We start from the raw sequence: 23,558 nt of genomic DNA, 5'->3' as shown, positions 1-23,558 counted from the left end.
CTGGCTGCCTCTCATCGTGGGCTCACCCCAGGGGGAGGATTCAGTGGGGGTGGATTCACCTGCACTGTTCAGACTCACTTCTTGCCCTCTCTTGCTTCGCTTTGAGCACTTCAGCTAAATATGTCTGTAACATAAGTCCACCACAGTAAAAATAGCTACTATTTACTGTTTATTAATGGGCTGAGATAGGCGCTAAAGAATTTATATGCGTTAATTCAGCCAAGGGTCACAGCAACCATGGGATAGATATGATCATCATTATCCTCATTTCGTTGGTGAGAAAACTGAGGCTCAAAGGAGTTAAGACTTTGGCCAAAGTCACTCAGAGAGTACAAAGCAGAGTCAAAACACAAACCCGGTTCTCATGCAAAGCCTGTGCCCCACCATCACTTTATATGGAGGGTCTCAACTGAGGGTGATTCTCCCCACCTCCTGCCCTGGGACGCTACACAATGTCTGAAGACATTTTTGGCTGTCACGACCCCTGGGGTAGGGGTGCAGGGGAGGGTGTGTGCTACTGGGATCTTACGTGTAGTCAGGGACGCTGCTATGATGCTCAACATCCTACAGAGCAGAGGACGGCCCCTCAACAGAGAATCATCTGCTCCAAAATGTCGACGGGGCCAAAGTCGAGAACCCTGCTTTATATGGTCTCTTGGGTTTCCACCCTGCGTGTCCGCAGGCTGGCAAGGTGTCATATGCACATGGTATCTTTTAAGGCTGGGATCTAGAATCCAAGATCTCCTATAGCTCAAATACGCTTTGCTCACCCTCTTTTCAGTCTCTTTACCTTCACCAGGGACCAAACGCTGCCTTCAAATCCCGATGCCGGTCTACAAGGCAGAATAACTCCAGAGACAGGATGATTAACGACTTTGGGATGTATCAGTAGCGAAATGCCAAGCAGAAGAGAATATCCCAGGACACAAGTGTACAACACCCACACACTCCTGGGAGAGAAACATTCCAGTTGGACCTTAACAGTCACGGACTACAGGACTACCAACAAAGGGCCGTGGGAGTTGCTGTCACAATGGAGATCACCATGGCAAGGAGGGCCCACAAGATGCTGTACTGGATACACGACTGGAACTGTTTCTTTCTACACAAGCACAGCACTCCTAACCTGTACTACTCAAGCCAGTGCTTCTCAGCCCTAGCTGCACATCGGGATCACCCGTGCTGTTTTCTGTCTCTACAGATGCCCAGGTGTGAGGATGGATATGCTTAGGATCCCAGTCTGGAAAGGCAGAAGCCGAGAGGGCGTTTGAGATTAAACAACAAGTGGGAAAGCACACGTATGGGGCAGTCCCTAAAGCTTCAAAATGCGTAGGCAAGGAAGTCCTAGTTCACATAGTGGGTAAGAAATTAAAGATCCTAGCAGGCTGCACAAGCCCAAACCCGAAATGGAGTGGAGAAACACATGACAACCAACTGAAGGGTGGCAGAGATATGAGAGGCATAAGAGACCACTAAGATTTGATTTTTTTGGAGACAGCTAGGCCAGAACTAGTGTCAGAGGCAAAGTACTAGGTGAGTGTGGCATCTACTAGGCAAAGACTTTAAGTACTACAAAACAGTCCGTTTTCTCTATCTTACCCTTACCTGTTCAACCGTGCAATTTACAATCGACAGCTCATGTGTCAGCGCATATGCTAGAAATGGTGTCCCTGCAAAACAGGAATCCATAATTTTCCCTTTGTGCTCAAAGGTATACCTCACCACGAAGGTCCTGACTGATGAATTCACTCTTTCATTCAACAAACATTTCTTGGATACCTACTCTGCGTCAGGCACTATCCTAATTGGGGTGGGGGATCCATCAGCAGCAGACAGAAATCCTCACCCTCATGGAGCTTACGTTCTAGAAGCAAACAAGTAGACCTGGCACACCGGGTGGTGATAAGTGCCGTGGGGCAACATGAAGCAGGGCAGAGGGGATAGGGAACGCGGATACGATTTGAAACAGGTGGCCACAGAAGTTCTCAACGATAAGGTAACATGTGAGTAAAAACCTAAAGGAGGGGCAGGAGCAAGCCGTGGGGACATGTGCAGGAAGGCTGACTCAGGCAGAGGAACCAGCAGGTCCAAAGGCATATAGGAGAGAGGATGTGGACCACGCAAGGGACGCGGAGACAGCCAGAGTGGATAAAGCAGGGCCCGTCGGGGAGAGAGTGGCGGGAGAGGAGGACAGGGAGGTCTCGGGGGCCATCTGCCTTTGGGGTTGGGAAACTGTCAGCTGGCTGAAGGTGGAAGGGAGGCCCAGGCAGCAGTGGTGGTGAGAAGTGGTCACCCCCTGGAAAAATTTTTAAGGTAGAATTGACAAGATGTGCTGTGGCACGGGAGAGAACGAGGAGTCAAGGGCGACGTCAAGGTGTTTGGCCTGAGCCATTCAAAGAATGGACTTGCCATTTACTACAAGGGGAGAAGGACGGTGGGGTGGGCGGGTTTGGGGGAGAAAGATAGGGGTTTTGTGTGATGTGGCTATTGGACATCCGAATGGAGATGTTGAACGCGACGTCGCATATGAGTCTTGAATTCAAGAAAATGAATGAGCCCAGTACACAAATATACAAAGTGTGTCATACTGACTCCCATTTATCCAGTCCCCGTTCTGCCTGTAAATGGATTTTGTGAATGGAATGCCTCAACCCTCCACTGGCTCCTTTGTCTTATCAAAGACATGTGGCATACATGGCAGCGGGGGGTGTTCTGAAGTCAGACCACCTTGATCCACATCCCTATTCCTTACTAGCTGTGTGACCTGCCTTGGACAAGTAACTTAACCACTCTAACTCAGCTTCCTCACGGAGAACAGGAGCCGACGGTACCTTCCTCCGGGAGCTTTTGTGAGGAGTGAGGGTTACTCCAGATCACACGCGCCCAAGACTTTGAACAGTACCTGGTAGCACTCCAAATGCTCCACCAGGGTGAGCACTTATTATTGTCATTCGTGCATTCGTGCAGCTCAGTACAAACCTCAGGCCAGCAGGGAGCAAGGTATGGGGGGAAATCAGGGCCAGGCAGGTAGATTGCTTGCCTGTAGTTGTGCACCTAGACACGGAGGGAGCTAAAAATAGGCCTCCGAAAGTCTTGAAGCTACTAGCGATCTCAACGCCACGGCTGATTTCATCAGACAGCGGCTGATGGGGTGCTTTCCCTGGGCCATTCGGAACTATAACCTTGTCAAAATCGCTCAGCCGGGATGTCAGCGCTCCCGCAGAGGAGGGGATCGCACAGTCTCTGTCTCTCTCTGGAAGTGTAACCAAAAAAAAGGGCCGAAAAGCCGCCAGGGCTTTCAGTGGCTCACATCCTGCAGCTGGACCTAAATGAGCGGAGACGGGGCGCGACTCTCGGGTCGCCAGTAAGGATCCGGGGGAACTGGCGGGAACTGGGGGGCTGAATTGGGGGTGGGGGTGCAAACAAACCGGACGTTCTCCATCCTCGGCGTGGGGCAGGCCCGCGGAGGATGAGAAGCTCACAGGACCAGGGGGTGGGCCGGCTCAGCAGCCAGGCCGGGGAAGGGGGAAAGCCGGGGTCCCCGAGAACGAGGGGGCGGGGAGGGAGCGTGGCGCGCTGGGCCCGCGACCAGGCCCGGAGATCCATTTACATCCGAAGCCGAGGCGTTGAGGCCGCGCCTCCCGCCCCCTTCGGCCCCCGGCCTGGCCTGCGAGGCGGAAGGGCCTCAGGGCCGCGGCCCCCGCCTTCTCCAGAGCCGTCTGGCCGGACGGTGGCAGGGCCGGGGCTACCGGGAGTGATGGGCCGGGCCGGTGAGCCTGGCCTAAGGGGACGCAATGGGGGACAGCTGCGGGGCCCGCTGGGCCGCTCTCCCGGAGCAGACAGGCCCCCCGCACCCCGGGGTGCTCAGCCCTCGGGCCTGTGGCCCCCGGGCCTCCCGCCGCCCGTTCCCTGGCCGCTGGCTGGCCCCCGACGGCGCCCCCCCTACCTTCGTTCGCCAGGTCCGCCATTTTACTTCCTTAAGCCCTCCCACAAGGCCCCGCGCCGGCCCGGGCTCGTCTGCCTTCTGCCAGAAACTCCCGCGCGTGCGCACTTGCCAAGTCGACTCCGAGCAAAGCGGGCAGTTAGCGGCTGCGCGCGGAGCCCGGCGCGGAGAAGCTCTCGGGATCTGGGTCCGAGCCGGGCCAAGCTCGGAGCACGCGCCTGCGCATTAACCGCCCCCGCCTCCTTTTCCCGCCGACCGAGGGGGCGTGGGCAGGGCAGGGCGCACGCGTAGTGGGCCTCGCGCGCGCCGCGGGCAATGTGGGAACCTGCGTTCCCTGCGGCTGCGCGCCTGGAGTGGATCCTCAAGCTGCTGCTTTCCGCTTGTTTTCCGGCCTCGCACCCTCGGTGGGAGCTTGAACCGTGGAGGGCGCCGCGACCGACGCCTTCTCCTAGGTAGATCCCTGGGTCGGGGCGGGTGGGGGTGCTTTCCACGTGCCGCAGTCCCGAGGCCCGGAGGGAGGCCTGTAGGTGGTCGTGGGGCGCCTTGTGTCACCCCAGGCCTCAAGTTTCCCCTTCTAAGGGACCAGTACTTTAGGCAAACTTTCTGAGGCCACGTGGAGAGGTGGGGGATGGTTGGGGGGAGTAGAGGTCAGAGGTTGAGGATCACTGGCCAAAGGGAAGGTTCATGGCGGGGCGGGGCACAGGTGTTGATCCGGGACTTGACCTCACAGAGCCATCAGAATGGGAGCTCCCGGACGACTGGCCCCTGAGGCCCTGTACTGAACAGCGCCTGGCACCGAGCCTCACCGAGTGTCTTCATCGATCACATGGGCTGATGACCCCTCCCTCCCCCTCCCCTCCCCTCCTCCCCTCCCCCCTTCCCCCCCAGGACTGAGGGGAGAATATTGGACGCCCTGGGCTCATTCGTGACTCACCTGCTACGCAACATCCCGCGGGCCCTGCCTCATCTCCTAAATAGAGCCCAGATCCGCCCGTTCTCCCCAGCAGGGCTCTCTATCCCTACCCCAGGCCAGACCATTCTCATCTCTCTCCTGGAAAACCCGATAGCATCTTTCTCTCTCTGCTCTCTTTCCTTTCATTCTTATGAAATAAGCAGCACACAGAGGAATCTTTTAAAAATGTGAGTTAGATCAAGGGCACATCTTTCCTCAATGCTTCCGGAGGGCTTTCTACTGATCTTGGAATAAATTCCAAACCTCTTGTTCAGGCTTACAAAGCCCCAGTTTTTTGCTGCCATGCTTGCCCTTGCTCATTGCAGTTCAGCCATATGGTCTTTCTGTGTCCTTGGAGCTCACCAAACCCCTTCCAGCCTCAGGATCTTTGCACTGGCGGATCCCTCTGCTTGGGACTCTGTGTCCCTTTTTTTCCTGTTTGAGTCCCAGCTTCACTCCTCCTGCTCCAGTATGATCTGGAGGAGGAGGTCCTATATAGCCTGTGGGCCACATTTTTAATTATTGGGAGAAAACCAAAGGAAGAATAATTGCTCATGACATGTGAAAATTGTATGGAATTTAAATTTCTGTGTCCATAAATACAGATTTATTTGAAAACAGCCATACTTAGTCATTGACATAATGTCTATGGCTGCTTTTGAGCTGCAGAAACAGAGCTGAGCCCTTTTAACGGACTGTCGGGCCAACAAACTTAAAATATTTACTCTTTGAGGCTTTATAGAAGTGTGCCAACCTCTAATCTAGGACATGTGTATTTACATGGTTGTTCTATACATTTCTGTACAACCAATGGGGTGTGGTGAATGTTTAACAACAGCTGCTTCTCTGGGGGGGAGAATGTGTGTTTCTGTCTGTGTTTATATGTGTGCCTGTGTGTGTATAGTTTATTGTAAATTTTACTATTTTCCCATCACTTTAAGTCTGGAAGACAATAAAACAATAAATTGGACCCTGGCTTGTAGTGCTGATTTTCTTGGTATAAGTATACTTCAACTATGGCCGATTTCAAGCTACCAATGTGAGTGTCACTATCCAGAGTTGACCAGAGGTGTGCGGTAGCACACTAGATTTTTTTTTTTTTTCTGGAGCCTGCTTCTTTCTTGCTGCAGCCCCCAAAACAGCATCAGTATCACCTGGAAATCTGTTGAAAATACAGATTCCCAGGCCCCAACCCAGACCTGAATCAGAGTCTGCAATTTAGCAAGATACCCAATAGACACCTGATTTTGCTACCCTGGATTTCGCCTCCAGGCTGAAGGCACAGGCCACAGAGCTTGGTTAGAAATTCTTCAGGAATAGCTAGAATGTCACTGTTGGTCACCTGCAGTGTGTAGACTTAGGTTTTCTCATTTCTAGCTTATTGGTATCACTCTATTCAGTACATTTCGTTATCTATAACTTCTCTTGAGTAAGTCTTATTAGTTTAAGTTTACATTAAATAGGTACTGTATATCACCATTTCAAGTAGAAAACCACTAAGCCACGAATAGGAGATAACTGTTTATCACAAATAGGAGATAAACATGAAAACAAAACAATGTTTTAAAATTCTGGGTAGATACTATTGCCTGCCAAGGTGCTGTGCCCCAAGCCTGCTTTTTTTTTTCAGTGTAAAGAGAGATTAGCAAAGTATTGGAGGCATATTAAAGGCACATTATCACTCAACTGAAAACACGATGAGGAGTGAAAGAGAATTGAAAATGGGGTAACTCTAATCCACGAGATTCCTTGTCATTTAATGCCCTGTCTGCATGTCTCCAAAAGTCATTTCATACACCACATCCATCCCACACATTGGGAAACTCCCAGCAACATGTCACCGCTTGCTAAATATAATCCAGTTGTGGTTTTTTAAGGGACATGGGGAGATGCTAAACCCATCAGCCTGACGAGCCGACTCAATTTCCCTTGGTTTCACAATTCTTATCCCAGTGCCGAGGCTGCCAATATTGTGCCCTTTAGTTGTTCCTTTGCTTTCTTTATCTGGTCTCCTCTAACACATTCATTTAGTCAACGTCTTTGTTTTTGGTTTTTTTTTGGCTGCGCTGGGTCTTCATTGCTGTGTGCGGGCTTTTAATTTGGTGGCTTCTCGTTGCAGCGCATGGGCTCAGTAGTTGCGGCACGTGGGCCCTAGACTGCGCGGGCTCAGTAGTTGTGGCGCACGGGCTTAGTTGCTCCGCGGCATGTGGGATCTTCTCGGACCAGGGCTTGAACCCGTGTCCCCTTCATTGGCAGGTGGATTCTCAACCACTGCGCCACCAGGGAAGTCCTCAACATTTACTTATTAAACAAATATTTGTTGATTACCTACTGTGGTGGTTTTAAAACGGCCCCAAATTCTTTGACCCTCTTCCCATCAAGAGGTGAGGTCTCAAATGCCATCTGGTATCACTTATATGTGGAATCTAAAACATGACACAAATGAACTTATCTACGAAGCAGAAACAGACTCACAGACATAAGAGAACAGACTTCTGGTTGCCAAAGGGGAGGGGAGGCGGGGGAGGGATGGATTAGGAGTTTGGGATTAGCAGATGCAAACTATTAAGTATAGGATGGATAAACAACAAAGTCCTACTGGGAACTATATTTAGTATCCTGTGATAAACCACAATGGAAAAGAATATGAAAAAGAATGTATATATATATATATATATATATATATATATATATATATATATATGTATATAACTGAATCACTTTGTTGTACAGCAGAAGTTAACAACATTGTTAATCAACTATACTTCAATTAAAAAAAAAAGAGGTGAGGGCTCTGTTTCCCATGAATGGGAGTGGCTGGTTACTGGTCCATTTCCACGGACTGGTAGAGTCCGTGGAAATGACAGCATGTGACTTACGAGGCTGGGTCATGACAGGGACAGAGGATGCAACTTCTGCCTGCTTTGCTGGAACAGTTGCCCTAAAAGCCTTCAGCCGTCATGGAAGCTGTCCACCCGCCCTGAGGCTGCCATTCTATAAGGAAGCTGAAACAGACACTGAAAGGCAAAGCCCAGGGAGAGACCTGCCCAGCCTGGCCCTTCCTGTTTCTCACCCCCATGAAAGATAAATGATAGTTGCTGTTATGAGCCAAGCCATTAAGTTTAGGAATATTTGTTACACAGCAGTATATATCCACCACACCTACTGTGCCTGGCACACTGTTCTACATGACATTCTAGTAGAAGACCTGCAGGAGAAGCACTCTAGACAGAACAGTGAGTGCAAAGGTCCTGAGGCAGGAACCACCTTGCTGAGCTGGAGAACAGTGAGGAGCTCAGTGTGGCCGGGGCAGAGTGAGCGAGGGGCCATGCAGGGCCTCGTAGGCCACACAGTTCTCGGAGGAGTTTGAGGTTTTTCCCAAGACAAGGGTCGGAAGTGGGAAATGGAGGGATCCAGATGGTTTCCCTTGACCATCTGACCTCTCTGCTGCCTGCTTCCTCCTCGGCTCATCAGGAGACAAGTCTGAGGATCCCCCCCAACCCACCGAGCCCGGGCTGAGCTCTGAGAACTGGGAACTTCCTTCTCTACAGCCAAGTTGGAAAACAGCTTCTGTAGTTGGGCCCAGGAAAAAGGGCTTTCACAGCTGTAGTTCTGTTCTCATCTTCCCATCGTGGGCAGGGAGCCGGCCCTGTGAAGTATCTGCTCTGTGCCCAGCCCCACGCAGAGGGTGAGGACCCAGATATTAATCAGCTACAGTTCCTGGCCTCCTCTGCTCGGCAGCTCCCCCGCGCCACCTCCACGCCCCCCCCTCCCCCCGCAGTCCACAGGGTCAAGTTCTTGACAGCAAGGTGTCCATTGCGGCTGACGCTGAGGCCAAGAGGGGGACCCCTGACTCGAGCTGGGTGCACTAGCTTCCCTCACTCCCATATTCTGCAGCAGCTAAATGTGGTATGGAGCTAGGAGGAAATGCTGATCGTACTTTATATTATTTGTAATTAAAAAGATTTAACCTTCAATTTAAAATAAATTCAGACCTACCCTAACCCTAAAAAAAAAAAAAAAAGAAAAAGAAATTCAAATTTACAAAGAAGGTGCAAAAATAGTACCAAGAAATTCCATACAGCCTTCACCCAGCTTCCCCAAATGTTAACATCTTACGTAAACAGCACGATGATCAAAACCAGGAAATTCACACTGACGCAGTATGATTCACTAGCGTAAAAACCTATTCAGGTCTCATCTGCTGACTGCCAGTGTTTTGTTCCTGTTCCAGGATCCAGTCCAGGATTCCTTGTTGCATTTCGATGTCATTACTCCTCAGTTTCCTTTAGTCTGGATTAATTCCTCTGTCTTATTTTTCCTTCACCATGACACTGGTGAGGCGTACAGCCCAGCTATTTTGCAGAATGCCATTTCATTTTGGGTTTGTTGGCTGTTTCCTCCTGATTAAATTCAGGTGATGAATTTTTGGTGCAAATAACATGGACTAACCTAACAGGGGGCACCTGATGTCGATTTGTACCATTTACAACTCAGATCACTGGTGTCGGCCAGTTTACCATTGATACTTTTCCCTTTGTAGTTATTGAATATCTTGTGGGGAGATGAATAAATAGGGAGTAGTTGAGGAAGAGGAGGAGAGGCAGATGGAGAAAAGAGGCAGCTAGCTCTTGCACTCCATTGCTTGTGGTCTTTCCATGCATGATTGCAATTTTAGTAAACAAAACAGCCTCCATTCTAGGCAAGATCCCGAGCTGGCTGGTTTCCCCGGGTGAAAAGGAAGAGGCTGTGTCACACAGTGACCACAGGGGGGCAGCAGAGGATTAGGAATGAAATCAAAACTGGGCTCTAGGATGAAAAGCAGTTCAGCTCCTTCTAAGTAAATAAACTTGCAGAAACTCAAAGGCTCTGCCCCAGCTGAGGCCTGGCATCTTCTGGGAAACAAGTCAGGTAGTTGCTGGCTGCTCTGATTACGCTCCCAGCACTAGGCATGCGCCGCGTCTAAAACAGGGGCTCTTTATCCTGGGAGGGCTACAGGGGGGCCTGAGACTCCCTTTTGAAACTGCCTGCAAAACTCATGGGTACTGAGGGTGTATCGGTTTGGAGACTGCTTGCAAGCCCCCCAAAACACCTCTGTCAAATGTGAGCCAGTGGAAAACTTGCTGGAAAGTGATGAGCATCCCCCTAAAATCAGAGAGAAAAGAGAAGAAACGGGGCAGCTCCAGTGGGTCTTGGGAATCGGTGGGTCACCTCCCACCATCCCAAGAATGCTCAAACTTCAACTGCTTTCAGTCTTATATTCAGCTCACAATTCAGATTCTGAGGAGGAGGTGTCAGGTGCATCCAGCATGGCAGGACACGTTATTAATCCCTGCCCCCTCCTGCTTTCCCCGACTCTATCCACTTTATGCTCCGGTCAGATATTCATTGAGCGAGAGCCTTTAGGTGGAGGGGTCCAGTGGACAGTTGTACAGAAGAGGGTTGACAGAGGGGAGTTTGACGTCCATTTTGAGGTCATGGGCCATCACTCCCGGGATGCAACCCCCAGTCCTCGTCAAGATCTAGGAAGCCCTCCCTGTCTCCCTCCCAGCTCACCCTGGGCCACCTCACACGTCAAGCCCGTCCCCTCCGTCCCCTCGGCCAGGAGCAGCCTCTTTCAGTGTGTGCGAGCGCCCACTTACAGATGGTGTTTCAAACGGTGGGAAGAAGGGTCACTGCCCAGAAGGAATCGGAGTGTCATGTCCAAAGAAGGTGGAACAGATAGATGCTCGGTAGCAAAACCCCACAGGCGTCCATCACAGAGGATTCCCAAAGGGATCCATGACCTCAGCATAGGTGAGAACTAGTCTCTAGGACTGTGGCTTTCAATACGTATGTATGTACAATACACTTTACATGCAGCCCAATCCCGTATGTGTATGTACACACACATCGTATAACATATACTGAGATGTTACAAAACCATAGTTATCTTTGCTAATTACACTGACACTCCTGATCTTTTCTATTTCTATCCTGGTCCATTACAAAGAAAAACGGGTCAAATCCACCGACTTGATTTCACAGCCGCTTGGCCTGCTGCTCTAGCAGCCCTCTTGCCTCTGCTCCCCTGCCTTCACCTCCACTGCAACACTCTGACCTCCCGCCCGGCCTGTACCATCTTCACAAGTACCTAATGACCCCCTTGCTTCCATTTTCTTCGTGTGTGATCCACACGCCAGAATAAATCTTTCTAAAGCCCAGCTTCGATTATATCAGAAAATGGTGGTGGTGGCCTCCTGAATGAATTTGATTTTATCTGTGCAAGATATGGGAAATACAGTATTGAGCAAGGCAGATCAGAGCTACTCACCCTCAGAGCTCATGAGAAAGAGATTTGCCAACAATCACAATAAAGTATAGCGTAGGAAATACGGAGAAGGGATCCTAATCTAGCTAGGGATCTTCCAGGAAGGCTTCCTGGAGGAGGTGTCAGTTAAGATGAATGCTAAAGAGGAAGGGGTGTGTGCATGGGGTGGAGTTTAGGTGGGAAGAGCAATGAAGGTGAAAGAGCCTGAAATGAGACACTGGGGTGAGTTCCAGGAGCAAAAAGTCAGAGCAGGGACTTCCCTAGTGGTCCAGTGGTTAAGACTCTGGCTCTCAATGCAGGGGACCCAGGTTCGGTCAGGGAACTAGATCCCGCATACTGCAACTAAAGATCCCGCACATGGCAACGAAGATCCCACATGCCGCAACTAAGACCCGGTGCAGCCAAATAAATAAATATTTTTTAAAAAGATCATGCTATCTTAAAAAAAAAAAGTCAGAGCAGCAAGTGGGGCACGGGAGGAAAAGATAAGTGACAAGTGACATGGTTGTCAAGGTGTGAAAGAAGCAGAGAACTGATAATAATGAGAATGCTATTACCCGGTGGTTCTCACCTGGGCGCAGGTGACACTTGGCAATCAGTATCTGGAGATATTCATGGTCTTCGCCACTGGGGGTGGGGTGCTGCTGGGCCAGGGATGCTGCTCAACACCCCCCAGTGTCCAGAACGGCCCCCCCTACCAACCCAGAGACTTAGCCAACCCCAAATGCCAAAGGTGTCAAGGCTGAGAAACTATTGAATGCTTACTCCAGTACTTTCTATAAATCAACATATTTAAATCTCACAACAACACTGTGAGGTAGGTGTTTTTATTACCGTTTTTTTCCCAGATGGGGAAACTGATCTAAGTAATTTACCTGAGGGCACAGCTAGTGTCCAAGCCCGGCTGCCCTGCTGCATCTCCAGGCGGGGAGGGCTCAGGGACTGGCCAGGAGGAAGAAACCAGTGGCCACGTTAGGGGCAGTCTGGAGGAGGTACGAGGGACGGAGGACATGCAGGTGGCCCTGGGTTTCTGGCTCGGGCAGTGGGATGGGGATACAGGCAGGAGGTCTGGATCGTCAGATGCTGAGCTCCCGTCTTGCCCTTTGGAGGGCGAGGCACCCATGAACCTCTGAGCCGCGGTGGGCGGGCAGCCATGGAGCAAGTCAGCAGCACGCGGATGAGGTCATGGAGGTTGTGGAAGGAGCAGGACCCAGGTGCAGGGGGTGGGGGTGGGGGCAGCCAGAAAAGTGGGAGGAAAACTGGGGTGGGGGTGACACTCCCAGCCAGGGAGAATCTCTCTGTTCTTACTTAGCATTCCTGTAGCTGATGTGTGTGTGTGTGCGCATGCACGCACGCCTCACATCTCACTTCAGAGTTCTTGCTACCAGAGTTCTTGGAGGCTAGAACACCTATCGGTCCCCCTGCAACCCTCCCAAACTGTGGCTTATTGAACTCTGGCTCGGGGCCACTAGGGTTATAATGATCACCAGGAACCCAGGTTCCTTCTGTCTCATTGCTTTGCCATCCTTATTTTATGATGCCCACCTCAAGGTCCAAGATGGCTGCCGGGGCTCCAGCCATCCTGCTTGCATTCCAGCCAGCAGCCTCATTTTCCCCATGTGTACAATGGTGGGCGGGGTTAACACCTACCTTGGAAGGCTGTCAACAAGAAGAGAAGAATGGACCAGAGTGGTGAGAAGCCACTGTGATTGGTCAGGACCTCCTGGAGGCTCTTGGTAGGACTGGGTCCCCCTTTCGCTGTGCCTGTGCCCCGGAGCCCTACCCAATGGGCCACTCGAGGGACTCGATGGCCCATGGGCCTTCAGCAGCCTCCCCTCATCTCCTCTCCAGCTCCTGGGGCGGGAATCACGTGGGCATCTCCTGTGCTCAAGAGCCTCGCCAGCCACCCAGGCCCTAAGGTGCTCTCCCCTCCCAGGGACCCTGCCGCCTGGCCCCGGGCCGGGATCTCCAAGGGGGAAGACTGGGGGGGGGGCGGCTCCTGCTCCCCACAAGAGCTGGTGCTGCTCAGGGGGGCCTCGGGCTGAAATCGTGAACCACGGGAGGGTAGGGACGAGTCTGGGTTCCGCTGGGTTCTCAGACCCCGGCAGAGGAGTCGGCCTGGAGTCAGGGCCTGGCCACCCGGCTGAGGGGAGGCTGCGTGCTTGGGTCCTGAGAGTTCCTCCCCAGGATTGGCCACAGTATTTGTGGGGCCCAGTGCAAAATTAAAGCATGGGCCCTTTGGTGGAAAACTCTTTTAAGAATTTCAAGATGGTGGCAGCAGAGCCTTAAGCCAAGCGCAGGCCCTGGAGTTCCCAGCGTGGGATAGCGATGGATGATTTTAGTGTCACCTGGGGTCCCCAGGGCCTCCACCCAGGACAGAGGGGCCTGGGCTGGGGCCAAGGCTGAGCATCTCCGGCGGCACACGGGGCACCAGCCTGGCCCCGGAGAAGCAGTTTTTATGGGTGACTAACGGGGAACCGCGTCCACGTTTCTGGAACATCCTCCCACCTGTGGGCCCTTCCTGGTTCCTGAGCGCGTCGCTCTCCTCTGCAGGGTTTCTTCACAGTCCTATAATCCCCCGTGTCAGGGTCCCCCAGAGTGGGTGGTCACAGCAGTATGGATGCCCGGCCTGCACCTTAAGCCCACGAGCCAGGCTGTCTGGGGATGGGGCCCAGGAGCTGGTGATTTCGGAAGAAGCTCACGCCCTGATTCTTAGGGGGTTCTGAAGTTCGGGCCGCACCGCTTTACCAGATAAACCCCGTAAACAACCAGTGGGCTGCGTCAGCGGCCGGAGCGTGGATTTATTCTGCGTCTCTGAACCAGTTTGGTCTGTTTACAAACAGTCTCGCCCATCCTGGGCTGAGAGTTGTTTTCTTGCCCTCTCCGGCCTTGCTAAATGTTCCTTCTGGAACATTCCCCAGAGAGCCGGAGGAAAGCACCGCTGCCCTCCCTTCCTGGGCTCGTGTGGCCCAGGTCTGGCCAGGCTGGCTGTGCCAGGGCCAGGGGAGTGTGGGAGGGAGGGATGCGTCCCCCAAGGCCACTGGAGGGGGCAGCGGGGCAAAGGCTGGCGTGTGGATTGTGACCCACAACGGGCACGTTCAGTGTGTTTATTGCAACGGGAAACGAGAACGGGCTCGGAAGGCTGGTGTCTTTACTGTCATTTATATTCCTCCTCGAGGAATCCGGCAAAGGACTAGACAGAGCGTAAGGCAGAAACGTGGAAGAAAAGGCAGGCGTCACAATCCAGGAGCCGTGAGCTTGAACGTCTCCCAGGAAAGGAGATGTAGCTTTAAAGACATTCTTTCTGTCTGAGTTCATCTGAGTCTGCAACTTTAAGACCACACGCACGTTGTGATCATGACGGGCTTTTGGTTTCTTAAATGAGATTTCTCGTCCTTCCCTGCTGCTCTCCCCGGGCACCTGCAGGGTCCAGGGATGCACAGCGCTCTTGCTTGTCGAGAAGTAGGGTTTTTAAAGGCCTCGTGAATTTACATTAGTACCTTCTGCATGAATGAGAAAACAACATGGGGGACTGAATATACTGCAATACACACATTCATAAGGAATGTTCTAATAACAATTAGAGCACAAAACTATTGGTATGAACATATTTCCAAAAGGAGAAATTATTGCATTTGAGAAGCCGATGTTTCTTAGACCAGAGGCTTGTCTTTCTTCTTTGCAGCTGCTTCGGGGGCGGAACTCTGGCACAGAGCTTACTGGTGCAACATGTTATGAGGAACACAGATCCGGAGAGTTTCGAGGTCAGGGCTGGGACAGCCCTTGGGATTCGTTTGTCCCCAGAGAAGAGTGTGGACCCTGAGCAGTTCAAGAGAGGACCTGCTGGGGTCATAGTGCTCTGGGATCACTACTTCAAAGGCAGACGTTCTGGAAGGTTCTGTGGAGCAGGGCTCAGGCACGGCTGTTCGTGCACAGACTTGGCAGGCTGGCTGCCCTCGGAAGGCGCGGTGGAGACCGTGACCTCCCGGCCCCCTTGGAACAAGCTCGTTCCAGACCTGACAGTTGAACCTGACGTTGGCTGTGAACCTGGACGGATCCCCAGTCCTTCTGGTTGCTGATCAAGCTTCTGGCTTTGATTCTGAAAGGCCTCACCACGTCTTGGCATGAGCGGGCCTGCTTCGGTGACTTGTTCTTTGAGCCGCGTGGGGCCGTGGGCTGCGTGCCGTCCGGGGACGCGGCGATTGGCAGCTGCCTCTGATCCCCTTGGGGTCTAGAGACAGGGCGCCTGGCGGCCGGCAGGGCAGCAGGCCACAGGGCGAGGACCGAGATGGCCTCTCGCCACCGCAGGGCCTGAGGGGGGCTGCAGGGACATGGCCAGCTTGGCGCTGCCTAACGGCTGCAGGACATCCCTTCCTCCCCGGAACCCGCCGGAGTTTTTTCAAATCAGGGTGAAAATCGGAACCAGCTGGCAGGGGGAGATGCCCAAAGTGGAGGTAGCGACTCGCTCAGCACGGCCCCTTCCAGCTCTGGAGGCGGATGTTTGCAGTGGGGGAAAGAACAGTCAGAAGAATGAAAAGGGGTCTGGGCGCCCCATCTGAGCTTCGGCCACGGTCGCAACGGTTTTCCTCTTGAGGGAGAGCGTGTCCTTTAAGGGCGCCCTGGCCCGGGGGCCCCGGCACTCAGAGTAAAGGTCACTTCGTCCAGGAGGCACTACTGCAGCGGAGCTCTGGGACCCGGAGCCGGGGCGGCGCGGCCCAGCTAGACGCCCTGCAGCGGGTGGTTGTGGTCGCCGCGCTCCCGCTTCACCAGGGGCTCGCCCCGGCCTCGGGCCTCCGAGCTGGCCTCGCTGCCTCCACGGTCCTCGCTGAGGTCATCTGCAGAGGCGGGGTGGGGCGCGGGGCACGTCTTCACGGGGCGCGAAGGGGCCAGGGCAGGGCACTGCCTCAGCCTGGGCCTGGGTTGACCCAGTCAACCTGGAGGCCTTCCTCCCCACGACCAACGCCCACGTGCCTGGGCCGTGCTCCTGGCAGCGTCGCCCTTGGTGGTTGGGCCCCCCTACCTCCGTGGGGCAGCGGATGGGCCCCCGGGCGGGGCGCTCTCTGGCCCGCCTGCCCTGCTCCCCCTCTGGACATGGCCGCAGGAGGCCCTCACCCCGCCAGCCCCTGCCCCGGCACCAGTCCTGTCCGTGGCCCTGCGCTGAGGGGCCTGGTGTGCAGGGACCCAGGGAGCAGGACTAAACGTAATCCAGCAGGAGGGGCAGGGCCTTTGCTCTGAGCCCCCAGTGGGCTGCTGCCCAGTGTCCCCGCCCCAGGGGCCGCCCTGATCGCCACCAGGCCCAGGACAGGAGGGAAAGCCCAGACACACCCACCTTTGTCGAGCAGTGTCAGCGACAGGGAGGCAAGATCGTTGAACTGAAAGAGAGAAGCCCGGAGTGAGGGCCCTCTGCAGAGCAGGTTGCCGGGGAAGGTTAGCAATGTCCTCGGCCACAGTGGAATCGGGCTTTCGCTTTGTAAGTGAGAGGGCTTCTGCCGTGAGAAGTGGCCCTGAGGCTGCGGGGTGTCTGGGTGTGGCCCCTCAAACACTTTCCAGAGCCCTGCCTGGAGGGCTGTGGCCTCTGAGTGGTCAGTGAAGGAACAGCCGCTATTTATCACGGGCTTACCATGTACTAAAAGCTCTACAAGTGTCGCCTCCTTTCTTCCTTGAAACAACCCTGTCATGACCCTGCAATTCTGCTCCTCGGTCTATACCCCAAAGAACGGAAATAGGTGTTCAAACAAATTGTGTACATGAATGCTCACAGCAGCACAATTCACACCAGCCAAAGGGTGGAAACAGCCCATCTACCAACAGGTGATGGATCAGCAAGGTGGTGCATATCCGTGCAATCAAACAGTATCTGGCCATAAGAAGGACAGAAGCACCGACACTCGCTACCACGTGGACGGACCCTGAGAACACGATGCTCAGTGAGAGAAGCCAGACACAGAAGGACACCCAGTGTGTGATTCCATTGATGGGAAACGTCCAGAACAGGCAGATCCACAGAGACAGAGAGTGGATTCACGGTTGCCAGGGGCTGGGGAGGTTACTGCCAAGGGGGTGGGGTTTTCTTTTGGGGTGATGGAATGTTCTGGAACAAGATAGGTGGTGGTTTCACAACGCTGTGAATGTACTAAATGCCACTGAACTGTTTCCTCTGAGATGGTTAAAAAGGTAAATTTTACGTTCTGTGTATTTTACCACAATGAGGCGGAAATCCTGCCCGGGTCACGTGAGTAGGGGACCGAGGAGCCAGGGCCTGTCCCGCTTGGGCAGGCGGGCTTTTTCCCACCCGCCGCCCGCCCCCACGAGTGTGTTCTCTTGGGCCCTGAGGCCGGCCCTCTCCTCCCGCGGCGCTCACCTCTCCCATCACGGCAATGGGCGTCTCCCCAGTGGCCTCGGCGACGCGGTGCTCCACCAGGTAGAACATGTACTCGTCGTAGAGCAGCCGGATGAGGTGGAAGGAGCCGAAGCTGGCAGCGCTGCGCAGCGTGAGGTCGCGGATCACCATGGAGCTGAGGCGGCAGACACGGGCTGGCACCTCCGGGACGCCAGGCTCCCCTCCAGCCCCCAGCCGGCCTGCGAGGGGCCTGCCAGCCTCCCAGACCACCCTGCGGCCTTTCCCATCCTCCCCATCCTTAGCCAGCAGCTTTAGGCGCCTAAAAACGAGATTCAAGTTCAGGGTGCCTTTGCCTCTTTCATCCAAAGCAGAGGTTGGCAAACTGCGGCCCAAGCCAGACCAGATCCAGCCTGCCAGCCAAGAATGGTTTTTACCGTTTTGAATGGTTGGCAAAAAAAGGTCAAAAGAATTGTATTTCACGACACATGGAAAGTACCTGAAATTCACACTGCAGCGTCCATAAATAAAGTTTTATTGGCTGTGCCTGTCGTTGATGTGCTGTGTGCCTGGAAAACTTTATCCCTCAAAAAGATCTACTATCTGATTCTTTCCAGAGAAAGCGAGCGCTGGTCTAAAGGAATTATTTAACGTGTACCCGACCAAAAGCCCTGGCCTATAAGTGCATCTGCCACGTGGCCCCAAACACCTGGACACTCCAGCTCAGAACTCACCTACTCTCAGTGACGTCTAATCGCTGTGGTAGCGAGAAAAGAAACAGGAAGGGACAAGACAGGAAACAGGGGGTGTTGCCCTGGGGTGGCCCTGCTGCCCTGGAGTCCAAGCACCCAGAACCCGGGCGGATCAGTCAGAGCACCCAAGCTGCAGCCATCAAATCATTTCCTTCTGTGTAAACACCTCTCCCCCTGCTCCTGTCCGGGGAGGCTGTTAACCACTTTGGCTTTCAAAGCGATGTTTGCTCAAAGGATCTTTTTATTTATTTCTTTATTTTTGGCTGTGTTGGGTCTTTGTTGCAGTCGGTGCTCAGGCTTCTCACTGAGGTGGCTTCTCTTGTTGCGGAGCACGGGCTCTAGGCACGCGGGCTTCAGTAGTTGTGGCGCGCAGGCTCCGGAGCGTGGGCTCAGTAGTTGTGGCGCACGGGGTTAGGTGCTCCGCGGCCTGTGGGATCTTCCCGGAGCAGGGCTTGAACCCGTGTCCCCTGCATTGGCAGGTGGATTCTTAACCGCTGCGCCACCAGGGAAGTCCCTCAAAGAATCTTTTGAAAATTTAACGAGCCTCAGTTTATCTTTTAACCGGTTGAAACTGCTGCTGCTTGTGTGTTAGCAATGGGGCGTGCGGGCGAGTCAGCAAAGAGAGCCGACAACAAATCAGTTTACTTGATTCTTCTTGCATCTTCCCGGGCCAGTGTGCAGACACGCTCTGACGGCATTTTGGTTCAGCAGTGGAAAAGGAGAGCTGGCTCCAGCCGGCTGTGGCTTCGAGATGCCCTGGAAGGGCAACCAAGGAGGGGACCCGGGTGGTGCCTGCCTGTGTCCAAATGAGCACTTCAGGAAGCAAAGGTCACCTGAAGAACGTTCACAAAGAACGAGCACAAAGGCCGCGTACGTGGGCACAGGGAACAGGCTCGGGGTTCGGGATGTGTTTCCTGCTCAGGAGCTCCTTTGGCTCTGTATGGCTGACCCCCTAACGGTAAGCGAGTGAACACAGACCACGGGTCCCTGGGAAGGGGCCCCTCACCCCCTCCCACCCTCCCTTCCCCACGCCTGGAAGCGGTGCTTGGTTTTCATGTTGCTGCCGATAACACAGGCCTGGAACGAAGCTGCTTGCATTTCAAAGTGTAAAATATGGTCTATGGTGCCGCTGCTCTAACAGGAGACCCCAGGCCCGAATGCTTCGAATCACCCTCCCACTCTGTGCCCACCCAGGGGGGTACCCGGCACCCTTCCCTGACGGACCCCCTGGATCGGGCGCTGGTACCTGGCACCCCCCAAGCCTCAGTGTCTGGTTTGAAGCTTTGGCTCGAGAGGCTTTTCTGAACCGTCTCCATGGTCACCTTGGTCTGTTTTGGGTTCTCCAAACGGGCTCGCAACTTCCTGCGGTGGGAACATCAGTGAAACTCCACTGGGAGAAGCCGGACTCGAGCCTGGCCGTCAGCTTACCCGGCCCCTGCCCACTGCTGTCTATTTGCTGGTGGACGCTACGGAGACAAGTCCCTTAAACTCAACAAGCTGGAGTCAGGTGGGGCCTCCGTCGTTACAGAGAAAAGCAGCCCCCTCTCACGGAGGCCGCGGCCGCTTTCAAGCCTCAGCTGGGTTCTCATCTCTGCAGTGTAAGTCACGGGGTCACCCTGCGGGTCCCGATTCCTCAGGTCACGACTTCCGGCCACGGGGGCGGGGTCTGAGTCCCCACCGGCTTTCTCTGCAGCCACCGACTCCGTTCCTCCCCCATCACCCCAGCGTTGCTTTATCGCACTTTTTGACTAAATCCTGTTCCCTCTGTGGTGATGGGGTGTAAGTCCACAGCTGAGCCACGTGGTCAATCAGGCTTACAATCCCTTTCTCGTTCATTCATCACTCAACATTCGGAGGCTGAGGAGCAGCAGGGAACAAGGGCGACGTCCCGGCTCTGGAGGAGACATGGGTGATCGTCGAGGAGACGGGCAACAGACAAGCCAACAGAGAACGGGGTGACAGGCAATGGAAGAAAATCCAGGCGCAGGGGACAGAGGACGGGAAGGGGAACGCTACTTCACTCGGGAGGTCTGCAGGCTTCTCTGAGGATGATCGGGCCGCAGGGCTCCCTGGGGAAGGATGTTCCAGGCAGGGGAGGGCAGTGCAGAGGCCCTGAGGCCAGCAGGCCAGGGCAGAGCATGAAGACGGCGCTGGGGACAGGGAGTGACTGGGCCACAGCTGGCCGAGGGGTCAGGAAACTCTCCGATAAGAGCCAGACAGTAAATAGTCTTCTGCTCGCCACTGCTCAACACTGCTAAGGATCTGTAAACGAGTGGGCCTGGCCTCGCGCCAATAACATTCATCTGCACAGCCAGGTGGACGGCGACCTGAGCCCTGGGCCACAGCCGGCTGACGGGCTGTCCTGCACGGCCTGCGGGCAGGGAACAGCTGACCGTCTTCCTGGTTAACTGCCTCCGTTTAACAAAATGCTCCCTTTCCACGGGTTTATCGCTGATTGGGACCGGAACGCCGCCGCAGGGCTTCTCCGGGTGAGCACAGCCCACGTCTTCTGGGCCGGGTCCTCCTGCAGCCAGGCAGGGTCCCCCGCTCCCGTTCGCCCAGGGGAGAAGCGCGGCGTGGGAACAGCTTTCCCTCGGGACCCTGACCGCACCGCTCCTATCAGCTGGAGAGTAAACTGCCGGGCTGGATCCTTGCATGTCTTTTTCTTCCTCTCTTGGTTTTCTTTCATGGGTTCTCTTTCTCACATTCTTTCTTCTCTCTCCATATGTTTTTCTCTCTCACGTTTACTTTCTGTGACGGTTAGTTTTCTGTGTCGGTGATGGGCAGTGATTCAGTCAAACGCTAGTCTAGGTGTCGCCATGGTTCCCGTCCACCATCCCTCGACTTGAGGTGGAGAAGCTCAGCCTCCACACTGGGGGTGGGCCTCACCTAGTCAGCAGAGGGGCCTTGGGAGCAAAACTGCGGTTTCCCTGAGGAGGAAGGGGTCCCCGCCTGCGGACGGCAGCGTCTGCTCCCCCGCTTGAGCGTCCAGCCCGCCAGCCCCTGCTATGGACTTCGGACGTGCTGGCCCCGCAATCACGCCTGCCTGTTCCCTGAAATAAATCTCCTTACATTCACACACACACACACCTAATTCACTATAATACAGTTACATACATCGTTTAAAAACATGTCCAACTAACCCTCACCCAGGACCATCCCGTGGGGAGCCGACGCCCGTCCCTGCCCCCTGCTTGCACTTGGCAGTGAGGGGATAAAGGCTCATGTCGCATCCTGTTTTCTTGGTTGCTGTCCTAGCTGGCCCCTTGCACCGCGATTCCCCACCTGGTTCTCATCTCCCACCTGCCACCACCTGCGCTCCTGTTTTCTCTAGAATCTTCCTTTACCTCACTCTGTGGGGATGCTCTAGGGGCAGAAACAAAGGCTCGTGCTTGAGCTGCCGTGTCTCTCCAGCAGGCAGGCCCGAGATGACGGTTTCTGTCTGCAGAAGCCTTTGCAATCCAGTTTTAGGCCCCAGGGGGCTCTGGACCTGCCCCCGCGAGCCCCCAGGAGTGAGGCCCACGGGATGGTCTGCGTCTGTGGGCCTTGGCCTCCCCCCAGGCCTGCCCCCACCCTCCCTGGAGCTCTCTGGGAGATCAAGGGCAGACCTACCTGTAGAAGGACCATTTGAGCAGGAACTGCCGGGCGGCCTTCGGGAAGCTGGGGCTGCCCGCGTGCTGCTTCAGCACCTGGGTGACGACGTTGTCCAGCCAGCTGGCCCACTGGTCCAGGGAGCTCTGCTGCTGCAGGGTCAGCTTGAAGTCCTGCTCCAGACGCTGCACCACGCCCTCCTCGCACTGGCACACCCACGAGGCCTGCTCCTGTAGGGCGCAGGCAGGCGAGGGCCGGGTCAGGACGGAGGGACAGCGACATCTCCCGGGCGTGGCCCTAGGCCGGACACACACAGGCACAGGCACCTGCTGCTCTCGACCTTTTCCAACTGCGAGCTCGGCACCCGCTTCGTGGGGCAGAGACGGATGGCCATCCAGAGGGAACCTGCCCGGCTTCCAAGGGCCTAAATCCAGGCTCCCTGCATCCTAGGCCCAGGCTGTACCACGTCTTCGCGTTGTGTTATTTCTAAGTGGCCACTCCTCTGTGTGTGTGTTTTTGTTTATTCGGTGGATAAACTCAGGGCCTACACTAGACGTAAACACAGCAGCAGGACTCCCCTGACGGCGGCTGCACTTTCCTAAGCCCAGAGGAGAGAGCCGTGAACATGGCGGTGGGAAGGCAAATTTTTAATGAAAATGGACCGAGGTGTCGTCCCAGAGCCTGGAGGCCAGGGGGACGATCACGGAGTGGAGCCCGGGGGTCCCCGAGGACTGTGGGCGCTTCAACCCCGACCCTCTTCATGCAACAGAAGCGTGGGCCGGGCCCGGGTGCGGTGCCGGTTTTGCGGTAGGCTGAGTTTGGTGGGTCTGCGCATTTTCCTAGCGGGTGGAAGCCGGGTCCACGTGCCCCGGTCCCAGGCCGCGGGGAGGCGCGCGGGAGAGTCACCTGCACGTTGGCGAAGTCCACGCGGTTGAGGTCGCTCAGCATCTGGCTGATCTGCGCGGTGTTCTGCAGCACTGCCCGGGCGGCCTGCGCCAGGTGGTTGAGCGACGTGTAGCGCCGCAGGGTCTGCGCGAAGGCGCCGACCACGCCGACCTGGGGCCCGGGAGGGTGTGAGGGTAAAGCCTGTCTCTCTCGTCTCAGGGCCGTGGCGGTGGAGGGAGCGGGAGAGAGCTGTCCTGGCAGGGGAGAGGGACCCGCCCTCCGGACAGTCTCAGAGACCCCAAAATCGAGAACCAGTGAGGGACACGGGCACCACCAACGCATGGAGTGGCATCTACAGCAGACACCACAGCACAGGTGAGGTAGAATTCAGGACAGCATGGCCAGGCCCTGGCTTCTAGGATTCCTCTGGCTCTCTGGGAGGGACGGTAAAAATACCGATTCCCAGGCACCACTGGATCAGACGTTGTGGGGTGTGGCCTGGAAATCTGCAGTTTTGAACAGCTACCCAGGCGATTCCTAAGCATCCCGACGTTTTAGACTCACTGGCCTAACCAGTCAATTCCAGGTTGTGGGGAGCAGGCAGACGGGATGCCCAGATCTGGCCCTGCCTGTGTGAGGCCATAAGAATGCTCTCGAGAAGGGAACAGGATCATCTCTTTTCCACAAGTAGGCCTGATGGCCATGTTTTACATTCTGATCTGCGGCCAAGACGCTAGCAATAAGGGTGACCACAAGGAGATTAAATCCCCCTCCTATGATGAGCAGAG

At 54.8% G+C, this 23,558-nt stretch overlaps 2 protein-coding genes and 1 long non-coding RNA gene across 23 annotated transcripts in view; 1 reads left to right on the top strand and 2 right to left on the bottom strand.

Moving 5' to 3' along the window:
* The window catches only part of RANBP3 (RAN binding protein 3), a 53,347-nt gene extending 49,243 nt beyond the window's left edge, over window positions 1–4,104 (bottom strand). For 10 of the 11 annotated variants that reach the window (XM_057540009.1, XM_057540012.1, XM_057540010.1 and 7 more), the window contains exon 1: window positions 3,947–4,104. In XM_057540009.1, the coding sequence (XP_057395992.1) occupies window positions 3,947–3,968 (22 nt within the window). In that variant the 5' untranslated portion in view covers window positions 3,969–4,104. The remainder of the gene's footprint in view (window positions 1–3,946) is intronic. The other variant, XM_057540019.1, reaches the window with a different exon arrangement.
* Window positions 4,105–4,220: 116 nt separating this feature from the next.
* Window positions 4,221–5,865, top strand: LOC103005119 (uncharacterized). Its single transcript, XR_449888.3, has 2 exons — window positions 4,221–4,395; window positions 4,674–5,865. It is a non-coding gene; the product is annotated as an uncharacterized LOC103005119 (long non-coding RNA).
* A 7,678-nt stretch (window positions 5,866–13,543) lies between these two features.
* RFX2 (regulatory factor X2) overlaps window positions 13,544–23,558 on the bottom strand; it is a 97,308-nt gene continuing 87,293 nt past the window's right edge. For 6 of the 11 annotated variants that reach the window (XM_007169106.2, XM_057541144.1, XM_007169109.2 and 3 more), the window contains 4 exons: window positions 22,792–22,941; window positions 21,907–22,115; window positions 17,567–17,720; window positions 16,065–16,577 (listed from right to left, as the gene is read on the bottom strand). In XM_007169106.2, the coding sequence (XP_007169168.2) occupies window positions 16,314–16,577; window positions 17,567–17,720; window positions 21,907–22,115; window positions 22,792–22,941 (777 nt within the window). In that variant the 3' untranslated portion in view covers window positions 16,065–16,313. The other 5 variants (XM_007169110.2, XM_007169112.2, XM_007169111.2 and 2 more) reach the window with 4 other exon arrangements.

The sequence above is a fragment of the Balaenoptera acutorostrata genome, chromosome 2 (assembly GCF_949987535.1).
Source record: "Balaenoptera acutorostrata chromosome 2, mBalAcu1.1, whole genome shotgun sequence".
Lineage (NCBI taxonomy): Eukaryota > Metazoa > Chordata > Mammalia > Artiodactyla > Balaenopteridae > Balaenoptera > Balaenoptera acutorostrata.
The sequence above is the reverse complement of the archived record's forward strand: the minus strand, read 5'-3'. Positions and strand labels throughout refer to the sequence as shown.